The sequence below is a fragment of the Drosophila tropicalis genome, unplaced genomic scaffold (genome assembly GCF_018151085.1).
Source record: "Drosophila tropicalis isolate 14030-0801.00 unplaced genomic scaffold, ASM1815108v1 contig_593, whole genome shotgun sequence".
Taxonomy (NCBI): domain Eukaryota; kingdom Metazoa; phylum Arthropoda; class Insecta; order Diptera; family Drosophilidae; genus Drosophila; species Drosophila tropicalis.
The window spans coordinates 17,455,134-17,468,277 of NW_027173070.1; the positions used below are offsets into that span (position 1 = coordinate 17,455,134).

The window sequence follows — 13,144 nt, forward strand, 5'->3', positions numbered from 1 at the left end:
TGTTGTTAAATAGAGTAAAAACAAATACAACTTATATAAGTTTAGTGTTTTTTTTTTCTTTTCTTTCTTTTTAGTTTGGTTTTTGCCTTTAATATGCCTAAAAATTAAAACACTGCAAATCATATAGAATATATATACTAATACATATGTATATAGACAACTATCGAACATTTAGCTATAAATCAGATAAAGAAACATAATTTCGTTTTTTTGTCTATATAGCATGCAACTTATATTGAATATATATAGATATTGTATATAGATATTGTATAATTCATTGTTTCTATAAACTATTACACTACACTACATAGAGTGCTTAGAGAACTTAAGGCAAATACAAAATTGGTGATATTTATTTCTCTTTTTAAAGCCTATAATTTTCGTTTGATTCTTTGTTACAAAGGAAATTTCGAATTCGATTCAATTCAAGCTTAACTATGGCACACGAAACAAAAAAAAAAAAAAAAAAACGAAATGAATGAATGAATAAATGTTTACAATTACAATTGACTTAAGTTTTAGTTGTAGTAAATTTAAATAGACAGAAGATAAACATAAAATGAAAGTTGCCAAGCTTGAGTTGATAGTTATTAGTCTGTTTTTGTATATATGTCTATGTGTGTGTGTGTGTTATAGTTTTTCGATCTTTATACATTATTCTTGCTCATTCGGTCAGTGTCAGTCTTTTGAAATACCATTTGAAATTGTTTTACAAATCGGTTCGTTTGTTCGTACTTTTTTAATGTGTGTGTTTTTATTGGGTTTCGTTTGGGAATGTTTTTTACTTTCTGCTGATTTGCTTCGTTGTTCTTAATGATTCTTCAAGTTGAGTGAAGTGGAGAGGTGTGAGTAGTAGGAAGGAGGAGTGTGGTGTATAAGCTAATTATAATATAAACTAAACACAATATGAATACAATTAGATTCGAGACGTTTCGTTGTAGTTGTTTGCTTGCCTCACTCAAAGGACATCAGATTAGTCGGCAATGGTTTTGGCACCCTTATGGTGGCCAATTTACAAATGGCATTCGACCACAGATGCGTCATTTGTGGACTATCGGTGCGAAATTTATAAACAGTGCCCAATGTTCGATGATACAGCTCAAAGGTATTCTTGTGCTTCGTGTTATCACTGACATGGGCATACCAACCATCCAGAGGACATACTTTACATGGCTCCCGCTTGAAATCATTACGATCGCTGCCCTTAAACGATTTGGGGGGAAAATAAACCAAAGAATTTGCCCAGATTTGCAGCCAATAGCGTTGCCACGAGGCCACTGCCGGTTTGCGTCCCTCCTTCTGGACCGTCTTGCGACGTACACATCCTTGCATGGCAGCTGCCGCCTCTGGTGACATTAGATCACAATCGCTGCCCGTAAAATCATATAACACGCCCTCGGCACTCTCCAGCGATGTGAGATCGGCATTGGACAAGGCATCACTGTGCTCTAGCACAGAATCGTCGAGTAAATGATGACGCGGCAATTGTTGATTTTGATCATGCTCCAAATGCAAATGGCCAACATCGCTATAATTATGATTGGGAGCAATCTTGCCAAATATGCTAAGTGAGAGAAGAGGGTAAGAGAAATGTCATGAATTAGTCAAAGATTTTCAGTTTCAATGATTTCATAATCATCATGCAGACAGTCTATATACGTTTTTTTAGATCAATATATCGATCAAATAAATGGCAAAGAAAGGCATAAACTGTGTCTTGTGTGTTGAATGGAATGAATGAGTTGTGAATTAGCTAAATAAAAAATGAAATTTTCTTCATTTATCTTGAGGTGTAAGTGATTTCCATTTTTTTTCTTTGGGTATGAAGCATTTTTTACTTGGGTCCGTGCACAACAAACAAAATTATAACTTTTCAACATTTACCAATGAAATATTTATATATGAACAAAAGTGAACAACATTAATTTAGTTTTTAACTAGAGAATGCAACCAAAATTCTTGGAAATTATTAACCCGTTTAAAAGGTAAACTTATTTCTTCTTTTGACTCTTTTTTCAACAAATTTCTGTTTTTTTTTTTTTTTGTTTGTTTCAAATTACATATGATTCCTTATCTGCACATGGCAAAAATCAGTAAAATCTAAATTCTAGACTTCGGCGAACATTTTTTCGAGACCCCCTTTTAATTCACTCCAAGCCAAAATCAAGTAATGTGGGCGAGTTTTATTTTTAACAATGAAAAAAATGAATCAGAACCAAAGAGTTACACATAAAGAAATTAATCCAGCCCTGGACAATAGCACAGACAGTTAGTTCCATTGCAATGACAGCCTGCAAGCATTTGGGCAGAGATAATACCAGAGGCATATCTATTCTAGTATCTTCTTAGAGTACGAGGATTTATACAGTCGCAAAAACAATTGCCTCCAGCACAAAACCCGCCGTGAAAACAACGTATCTCAATGCAGATGTCGTTACATTCGCTGAAATGTTTTACATTTCTCTTGCACACTTGATCAAGTATTATATATTTTGAGAAAAATGAAGAGACTAAGTTTAGTCTGTTGCTTATGATGGCATAAACCAAAAAAAAACATAATGAACTAATAAAAATAAGAAAAGAATAATTTAAATAAGTTAAGAACCACTTTCTTTGTTTACAAGTATAAATTCAGCTGCTACCTTCATTTTGTAATTGACTTTTTCCTCGACTCTCTGTATTCGCCAAGCTTTTCGATCGAACTGTGCTGATGTGTTGAGCCTGTGGTTACATTTTATACATTTCGACTTGCTGATAATATTATAATTGATAATTGTTAAAAATAAAGTACACCCTATCTGGCCTTTGAACTTGCCGATTGCCTCTTGTAATCTTGGCCATTAAAAGAAATCAAGTGAAAATATTTTCTTTTACATTTTATATACAATCTCCCTATCTATTATATTTACTTTTTTAATGATCGTTATTGAAGAGTTTTCGGTGGATTTCAAAGTATGTAGATATTTTGGTTGCATTTTTTAAAATTTTCCAAATTTTGTACTATGAAAATCATAACGACAAGCTTGAGCAATATGTATGTATGTACACATGTCACATAGGACTTTGGGACTCTGGAACTCACCGACGGCATCTGCAACGCTTGTTGGAGATTGTGCCAATGCCCGGCGCAATCATCACAATGCAGCATTGACATTTTTGAGCAAAATTGCGTGGCAAACTGCTGCTGCGAAATCTATATGATATAGATTTTGTTTTTTTGTTTTTGAGATGATGCCGTGAAAAGAACGAGAATTTTACAAGTGAAACAACACACACAAAAACAAAAGCCAAAGAAAAAAAAATATGCCAAGTCAGTTAAATTAGTTGACCATTCTTGATTCTTGATTTTGCTTTTATGATCTTTGGACGGTGGTGGGTGGGGCGGGACAGCGGTGTGTAAAACCAATACTTTTGGACGCAGTGATTTTAGAGATTGGGGGGTTGAATGAATGAACAATTTGGAGAAGATGTGAGGAAAAGGTTTGGACTTACTTGGTGCCCAGACTGCGGCATTTGCGATGACCTGGGACGAATTTGGTGCCACTGGCCATGCGCATAGATCCAATTGTTTTAGCTGGCGAGAGATTCAAACAGCCCAAGGCTGGTGTCACAGTTTCCACATTAAATGATTCCTTTGAACTGCATGAGGACGAGCTGGGCCCACACGAGGGTGAAGTGGGCTCCAGACTCAAAGAGCGTCTATTAGATGGAGAGAAATATAATTAATAAATAAACTGTTTACATTTATATCTGTAACTCACTTATATTGTTCCTCTTCGAATATATTTTGCAACTCTTCAATGTAACGTATCGATGTGAGATACTTTTGCGTTATGTCATGCGGTTGAATTTGTTTATAATCAGATTGCTGATAGTTCGAGATGACACGGAGTATGTTATTCATTTTATTTCGTCGCTGCTCTGGCTCTAGGCCACCCTTGTGGGGATGAGCCAGATCAATGTAGATTAGATCGGTGAGAAATAGACCCAAATATGGTATACAAGGCAGGCGTAAACTTTCCAAATAGGCACGCAAATTTGCCCAATTATTCTGCTCGCTAAAAATATCCTTTAAACGTTCGAAACTCTGCCGATCCTTTTTGGAGAGACATGCCCAGGTTTTGTTTAAACGATAAATACTTGCACTCTGCATGGCCGAAATGATGGCAAATAATGAATGCAGATTGTTAAGTTCATGTAGTTTTTTGGCCACCTGAAAAAAATATACAAAGGTATTTATAGAAACCTAAAAAAAATTATTTCTCATTCTCCACTCACTTTGATGAAATGAGTCATTATTTCGGCACGCTGTTTGGGTTGTTCGGCATTTAATATCTCCTGTACGGTCCAAAAGCTAGTGTGATTAAAACGCTTCGTAAATGCCACTATATTTGGTGTCACAACATGTTTATCCTTTTTGGTCCAAGCACAACTGCTCAGCTCATCCGGTTGTATCATGGCAAAGACGGGAAAATCAAGCAAAGTTATCTGATTGGCCAGAACATCGGCGGGCACACGCAAAGCACTCAATATAACATTATCCAATTGCTTTATAGAGGCATGAGCTGGAAGGCTTTGAGATTTGGACGGCAGAGGAGTATTTGTTCTGAAAATATACAAAAATTAAATCAATCATGGGTTGAATATAGAAATTGTTGTTATACTTACGCCATGCTATAGTAGCAACCCGGAGAATCGGGAGATGAGGAGAAACTATTGAGACAACCTATAGAGTTTTTGCGTCGTGTACTTTTAATATTTAAAGTTTTCGCCTCCCCAGCATGTAGTGCATCCTTTTGACCCTTGACCTTATCCATATCCCTGATGCAGGACATGGTATGAGCATTGCCATTGGTTAGAGGTGGACTACGCTGTTTGGTTGGCCTTGCGGCAATCTGTGTGGCTGCATACACTGGCATTGTGCTAGCCGTTGTATAACCATTATAATCTGTAGCGGCGGGTTTTCTGCTCAACTAAAAGAAAGATAGTTAATTTACTTAAATGCTTTTAACTAGGACAATGAATTTCTTAGTCTTACCTCATTGTAGCGCAGATTATCCGTGGATAAGTCGCGCGAGATTTCCGAGTAACGCATCATGGCAAGCAAATCCAACAATCAACTCCACACTGCAAGCAACATACATAAATTTATAAATATTAACTTTTCTTTTTTTTCTGGTGATAAATTTTTTCGTTTTTATTATATAGGCGTTTTGTGCGTTGTGTTCCGCACAATAGACTGACGACTTTTTGTTTACTGAAATAAAAAAATGAAATTTTTTCGGTTGTTTTTATGTTTGTTCTGCATTGTGGTTTTTGTATTGCAGCAAACTGTAGCTTCTGGCACGCTTCGTTGCCTCGAATGAGTCACGAACCAATAAGAAGACCTGGACTCTAGCTCTCGGTGGTCTGCTCTTTTATGGTAGCAGTCGAATGGGTTCGGTTTCCCGTCATCACCACTAGAGAGAGGGGGAGGTTTAGACTGACAAAAGAAAAACACAAAAACCTGGACTGCAACTGGACTGACTGAACTGCACTCGATTGGACTGTTGGCGGTCAGCGGAAAGTTTTTAGTGTTGTTTTGTTTTGTTTCACACACAAAAAACAACAACATTTTAGTTCATTGAACTCGACCCACGTTGAGCGCCAGTTTCCGACAGTTTCAGTGTGAAATGCATTGACAAGAAAGTTAACTAGGTTACATATGCATTTTCTCAATAAATCTATATATAAGTATTTATACATTTTTTTTTTTTTGTATTTGTCACGAATGCCATACATTCTATACTGACTGAGCTGACCTCGTCTAATTAATTTCAATTAAGACATAATCATTTTCAAAGAAAATAGCTGATCAAAAGCAATGACGTCCACCGCCACAACAAAATACTGTGGGCCTCATCTTTTCCACCCATCTCCCATCCCCCATCTGCTCCTCAGTTCTCTCTTATTTCTCTGATTATTCGATTTTAGAAAAATGGCAAGACCAATAAATATATATCCAATTAAAACGAAAACAGACATTAGAAGCAGACTAAACTGTTTACAGAGTCCCCCACACACACACACAGGCACATACAAACACACATATACTTATATGTACATATATAGACCAGATGATATGGTATGCATTAATAATCCCATTTAATTTCAGTTGGTTTTCTTCCAATGACTTTTATGTGGCGGAAACTCAATATGAATTACGAGGACGGTTTAAAATAAGCAAAATATTCTTACGACTTCCCGAAACGAAACTGACTGATAAAATTGCATTGTTTTCATGAGAAAATTGGAATTCTGTTCTGGCAAATGCAATGTAATCCAGTCCTACACTCCCTTAAAATTTTAGATAAGAAAACTACATATTATATGGATTATTCTAGACTTCAAAGCTATCTTCTTAGCCTTTTAGATATCACCAATCTGTCAAATGTTTAAATGGAAACAATTTTAAAGACAGCGTAATATTTGAAAAGTCTCTAAATATATAAGTAGCTTCTTTATTTATTCCAAATTCGTTTCCTTGATTCTAAATTAATTTAAAGATTAAGTATTTTGTAAGTATTCAAAAGTATATTTTGTATATTTCTTAACGAAATTTTCAAAAAATTTCAAAACTCTACAACAAATTCTGCCTTTTTGATAAACTAAATAAAAATTTTTAAATTAACTCCAAAAAGTCTCCAATACTCAATATAGTGTCCAATTTAAAAAAATATATACATATATCTTTACAAAGTCAAAAAATTAGATTTAAAGTTTATTAAACAGTCTTCGTTAATCTCTTTTTAAATTAACTATCCAAAAGCTCACAAATGTTGCTAAGGAAGTATTATAAATTAAAACTCCAAAAGTCTCCAATTTTAAAAAATATGAAAATTAAACCAAAAAATTAGGTTTAAAGATTATAGAACAGTCTCCGTTTATTAAATCAACTAATCTCCACTTTTTTAATTAATTCTCCAAAGTCTCGAAAATTCAAAATGAAGCTCATGAATGTTTCTAACCAAATTGAACACACACACTGGCAAAAAATTTAATATATTAAAATTCTCCACAAGTCTCCATTTTTCCAAAACATATTTAAGGCTCAAAATGAAGCTCAAATCAGATAATAAAATCAAAAACATTACAAAAAAATTATTATTTTCATTATAAAATACAATAATTTACAATAAAAAGTCTACAAAAGAAACTTTACTTTTAAAATTTACCCTAATGAGAATGACTGACGAAAATTAATTTTGTATTGATTTAAAGTACAAAATTCTGTTAACAAAGAACAAGCATAGAAAATTCGAGACACAAATTTCTGAAATACTCTACAAAAGTGTACAAACAAGAGATACCGCTTGGATAATTTTTCATTTCAAAATTACAAAAGAAAAGTGTTTTCAATTTCACATATGCCTCAAAGAAATATCCAACTTGCAGTGCATTTGAAAAAATATACAAACCAGATCTGATATATGTAAGAACCTACACACAAACATTTGTATGTATGTATATATAAACATATGAATGTTTCTTAGTGTACATCATATGTATGTACATGGATAAAAATAATAAGGAAAACAAAAGGCAAAAAAAAAAAAAACAATTCAGACAAACAAACAGCGCAAAATAAATTCGATTCCAACTGAGAGAAGAGCCAAAAACCTCAGACAGACTGCCTCAAGTTTTCGGCCAAATGGACTTTATTGACTATTTGAACTATTCACTTTGCTGAGCATACATACATATATACAGACAGATATTTGACTAGATGGAAAATACTCGTGCAATATATTAAGATTCGCATTCAGATTGGCTGGATTAAAAGATACATTCGTAGGTAAAAGAAAAACCGAAAATTGATGGAGAGATATCAAATGCAATTAAAGCCAAAACAATTAACTCACATCATGTGTTCTTGGCTCTGAGTTATGGCATATAAAATTCATTTCTGTTCCTGTACACATATAATGTAAATAATTTAACCCACTTGCTATAGATTTCCTTCCTTTTTGCTGTTTTTTTGAGGCTGATTGTAATCTTTGATGTTGCTTTTTTTCTGGATGATACGTTATAGATATATTTAGTTAGTATTAGTAGGTAGCTAAGGTATTTGTGGTCAACAACAAAATTCATTTTTGTTCTTTTTGAGAAGAAGGGACGCCCACCTAACCAGACAACTCAATACTCGTATGTTTATTGTTTTTACATAAATTTCTTGAAATGAAAACAAACAAAACAGCTGCCGAACAGAACAAGAAGTTCACAATTTCGAGGAAATCGCGTATTGCGTGCACAATTTGTTTATCAGAATCTCAGGCAATTGTATTTAAATAAAATACAAACATATATATAAATACGTACATATGTATGTACACATATCTATGTATAAAGCGCAACATTTCTGTGTTGGCGTTTAATTTTCCATTGATAAATCTCCGCGTGGGTTGACCATTAAGGAATTTCAATCGTCCCATATCTCCCGGGGGGATAATGTTAATCTATTTGTTTTCTTGCCCTTTTTTTTTGTTTTTGCTTTAATCTTATTTTTGCAAAAATGACTTCAGTTAACCCTGAGAGGCTTTAGAGAGCGTGAGAGAGAGAGAGAGAGAGAGAGAGTGCTTTCTTTTTTGACAGAGGGGACAAGGTCAGCTCAGAGGGTTGGGTTCATCATCAGCAAGTGTCGTCGAAAAGTTCATTAACCCATTGAGATTTCTGAAATATTTCTACACAATTTACTGTATTTTCTATATACATATGTAATATTAACCTTCTGCCCAAGTTTACTAAAGATTACAAAAATACCTACACTAGTCAACATGTTTGTGTCTGAATTCACCCACACAAAGAACTTTCCTAAACCGTAAGGTATTTTACGTAAATTTTTCAGCTTATTGAAATCATTTTCTATATTTAAGTTTAAATGTATGAATATATTTGGTTTGATTCAATATAAGATGATTCATCATAACTAATGACTTATTCCCTTCATTAATGAGCTTTATCTAAATGCGTGAATGATCTTTATTGTGAAATAGCAAAAGCAAATTTAAGATATTTAAATGATTTGATTAGCATCATTTATTGATTCAATTGACCATTACACCTCTTTAAAATAAATCCTAGTCAACATGTCATTTAGTCATGAGATCCACATTGAAAGATGAACAACTTTTACAGTAGACCCCCGCTTGGATTGTCTTATATTTCATATGGATCGCCCTTCTTAGGCGATCACAAAGTTGGGTATTACCCTGAAAAGGCATTGCTTTGTCTTTTCACTCTTATCAGCAGTATAATGAAACGTGACTCATTAGAGCACATCCGATATAATCATTATTTCCAAGAAAAAAATTACAGTAATTTTTAAACGTTGATAAAAATTATGATTGTTTGGGATTTTGGAGTATAAACTGTCTTCTTTTAAAAAAAGGGTTCGCCTCTAAAGTATCTAAAGGATTGTATGGTCCGCGAAATGTGTAAGTTATCTTTATCTTTATCTAATTCTTATCTTTAACAACTAAACCAAAACAAACTTTTCATTAAAAATTTAATTTTAAATGGAAAAAGGAGCTGCCAATCAATTTAACAAGTTTTAAATCATTTGAATTTCAAATTTTTCCTATTTTTGAATATTGGCTTGTTATAAAATTAAATTTGTTGCGTAATTCACAGGAATGTTATTAGACTCCCGACTTATTTGGTTAAAATTGTTTAAAAATCTGCTAATACGCTAATATTTATTATTAATTATAATTAACTCTCATTGAATTCTTTTGAATCTACTCGAATTTCAACCAAAGGATTTTCTCTGTAAAAATTCTTTATTTTAAAGTGTTTCCAAATGCTCGAAATCAATACATTCATATTTCATTATTTCATTTGATTATTTGTCTCTTATAAAGTTAAAGATGTAATTATTTAAAACGGAAAAGCAAACTTTTAAAAATGTATTTTTAGAATGATCTTTATTTGGTCGTCTTTGTCAAGTACAAAGAACGTTTATAAATAGAATCAAGCTGAATGTCAATTGTATGCACATTCAATTTACTTGCTGCTCTTTACGAAAACTATGTAGTGCAGTGTTATTAACCTTTCGCCTATGATTATCAAAGATTATAGCAAATTCATAAGTATGTACATATGTACACACATATGTTTGAATATGAGTTCGGAGCACTATTTTTTCATTGAGAACTAAAGAAAACTGCGGTTTGCTTTCCATTTTTTCGACTTATCAGCATTTCAAGTGCAATTGCCGTCTGACGGCGTTATCTATCTATATACATATGTACGAACAAAATGATACAAACGTAAATATATGTACATATGTATGTATATATGTATGTCCGTATTTAATATGTATATATGCGATTGTAATTGCATACAATGAGACTCTGGGTAATAAGAGAAACTACGTACAAAACAAAAGCTTAGAAAAGCAAAGAAGGAAGGCCGCCAAAGTGAGCTGAGGTTTTTGTAGTTTTTCTATGTTCTATGTGTGTATGTGATGTGATGGAAGAAGTGGGTCACTCTTCAAGACAATGATCATCACATGCTGATGATGAAGATTAAAGTGAACCCAGAAATGCCAAATGAAAGCAAATCATTTAAACATTTTCTGGTTTACTTTCAAGTGGATGCTGTACTTAAGTCGAACTGGAGAGCCTTGAGCCTTGCATGACCCAAGGGTGTAGCTAGAGGGGGACCCTTAAGATTAAGAGCTAAATACATACATATGTTGGGGCCCCCTTGTTTATGAGATCCTGACTACGCCCTTGGCCTTGCCAGAGAAACATCTGTCTTTACATCCTGCTATTCTGTTGCTTCTTCGTTTTCATCTTCTTTTGGGTCGTTCAGCAACAGCTGGAAAATATTTACAAGGGAAATAAGAAACCTACAAATACGTCAAGGGGCGTTGCTGTAGCTATCTCGCTCTCACTGTCCCTCTCTGTCTCTCGGTCACTCTTTCTATCTTTTTATGTGTGTGTGTGTGTGTGTGTGTGTATCTGATAACAAATTTACTTATCAGATGATCTAGAGCTAACCAAAAAGGAAGTGAAGTTATGCGTAACTGATTTTCATTTTATTGTTTTTCATTTTTTATTGATTTCACACTCAACATTCAAAATGATTCATACACCACATTAGCCGGTAATTGGAAGCAAGAAGAAAAGAACCGAAGGATGGGGCAATCAAACACAAAAAATAAAACACCCTAACTAAATCGATAACCATGAAATATACTCCTCTTCCTCTCCCTACTGCCCCTCTGTCTATCACTCTCTCTTACTCTTTCACCGTTCACATACACGCAATTTTTTTCGTAACGTTTTTATGCAAAGTTTCGGGTGAGGGAGGCACCCGCCCTAATCCCCCTACTTACGCAGCCCCTTACAAAAACCACCCTCAGTCCACCTCCTTACCCAGTTTCGTAATCATTAGCGACAGCGACGACGGCGGCGGCGTCGTTGGCCCCAAATGAAAATTGCACTTGATATGGTTTTCTTTTTTGTTGTATTATTTTAAATGCCTCGACGGAGAGACAAGACTACGACAAGCAAAGAAAAAAAACAACTAGACTTTGCATTTTGTTATTTATAGTTGGTGGGGTCGCCCAAGCATTACCCCCTCGGGCGTCCACTGTATTGCTTTCTCGCTCTTTCGCACACACTTACTCAAATTCGTTTCATTGGCATATTCTTAACTCAAAATTTTTGTCACGCCTCTAATTTTGTTTAATTTCCACATGAGGCACACACGCGCACACTTAATATTCCATTAGAATTATAATACACTTATTGGCTTCGTTTAATTATTATTGCTTCTGTTGTGTGTTCAATAGGACCGCGCTCAAGTTGTCTTTTTCACGCCGAAAACAAAAACAACTCTCAGTTCTGGCTGTTAGAGATGGAATATCCGTCGATTGCAAATTCGATTTTATTTATAAATTTATCGAAACTCGTTTTGCTGCGATACAACTATCGATTTTTGGATACGTTAAGTTTTAAGTTTTTCAATTTAATTTTCCAAATTAATAAGGCATTTAATAAATAAAAGAAAAGGCAACTAGGATAGACTTTGGACTCCCTTTCCAGCATGGAAATTTGGATACGGTGTCGAAGGAAAGTTCTTGGCTCACATGAAGGCCAAAATGACAAAAATTTTCGATGGAACATTCTTCAACCCGCACGTGCTGTGTCGGATGGAGGAGTCGGTCTGAGTTTTAGAACCACACCTTTCCTTTTCTCAACAAGGTAAGTTCAGTCATTATCTTGCATCCAAATTTACCCATTGTGTCTCACAAACATTTGCATATTCTGTAGTGCTGCTGCTTTGGGGCATCGTCTGCCTCCTGTATTTATCAAACTACAACACGCTTGAACTATTGTGGTAATTCTGCACGTCCTCCGAAAAGATGCTAGAGAAGGTGTTTGATTTGGAAGGCAGCATCACCAGCTTCAGGATCCAGCACCTGTCCAATTACAAGTTGGAGGCCTATGGCCATCATACAGATATGTTAATATGAAACAATATTGTAAATATAAATATAAACGTTTGTTTTCTCTCAGTGCAGAATTCGCCATTCGCCATAAAATTTAAAAAATTGAGCGCGGCAAACCATATGTGTTCTCTCACTTCGCCGCGTTGGTATTTTCTCAAACGAATTCGCCGTGCTTTTGGCTACTTCATGAGCCAATTCGCTGCTCAATACGAATTCGCCTTGGTGAAACAAGAGCTACCTCTTAAATGTTGCTAACCCAGCAAACATTGTTAATAAAAAAGCCAAAAGAGTTTTTAGCCAAAATTAAAGGTATTAAAAAGGTCAACATTTATCTTTTTTTTTTTTTTAACCCACAACCTTCTGTTTACATCCGCAGATACATGAACAAATTGTAAGTGGCTACTATTGCTGGCGTTTTTCAATAAATATTTGTGACCCAAAAATAAAATTGCAGCAGTTTTTATAAGAGTTCTACTCAGCTTCAACTCTAAGAGCACTAGTATCTTTGGCTGAAGTTTTGACAATTTCAATTTTATATTTCATGAAAATATTACCTATGACAATTAGATTTTTATATGCTGTTTAGTGTTCTCAATAAGCATGTATGTATATACTCACCCATGTACCCCTTTACATGCTGCGTAC

The 13,144-nt window shown here is 34.4% G+C and overlaps 1 protein-coding gene across 4 annotated transcripts; it reads right to left on the minus strand.

Annotated features, from left to right (window-relative positions):
* Positions 1-200: 200 nt before the first annotated feature.
* Positions 201-13,135, minus strand: RalGPS (Ral GEF with PH domain and SH3 binding motif). Of its 4 annotated transcripts, XM_068291524.1 has the most exons (9): positions 11,673-11,889; positions 11,421-11,545; positions 5,039-5,127; positions 4,669-4,973; positions 4,279-4,606; positions 3,762-4,213; positions 3,493-3,699; positions 3,083-3,193; positions 201-1,564 (listed from the first exon to the last, which is right to left on the minus strand). In XM_068291524.1, the coding sequence occupies exons 3-9, from the start codon at positions 5,096-5,098 to the stop codon at positions 955-957; spliced, it is 2,073 nt and encodes a 690-aa protein (XP_068147625.1). In that variant the 5' UTR covers positions 5,099-5,127; positions 11,421-11,545; positions 11,673-11,889; the 3' UTR covers positions 201-954. The 4 variants fall into 4 exon arrangements, with proteins under 4 accessions (XP_068147625.1, XP_068147626.1, XP_068147624.1 ...); XM_068291525.1 differs by lacking the exons at positions 11,421-11,545; positions 11,673-11,889 and adding an exon at positions 13,118-13,135; XM_068291523.1 differs by lacking the exon at positions 11,421-11,545.
* Between the last annotated feature and the right edge of the window lie 9 nt (positions 13,136-13,144).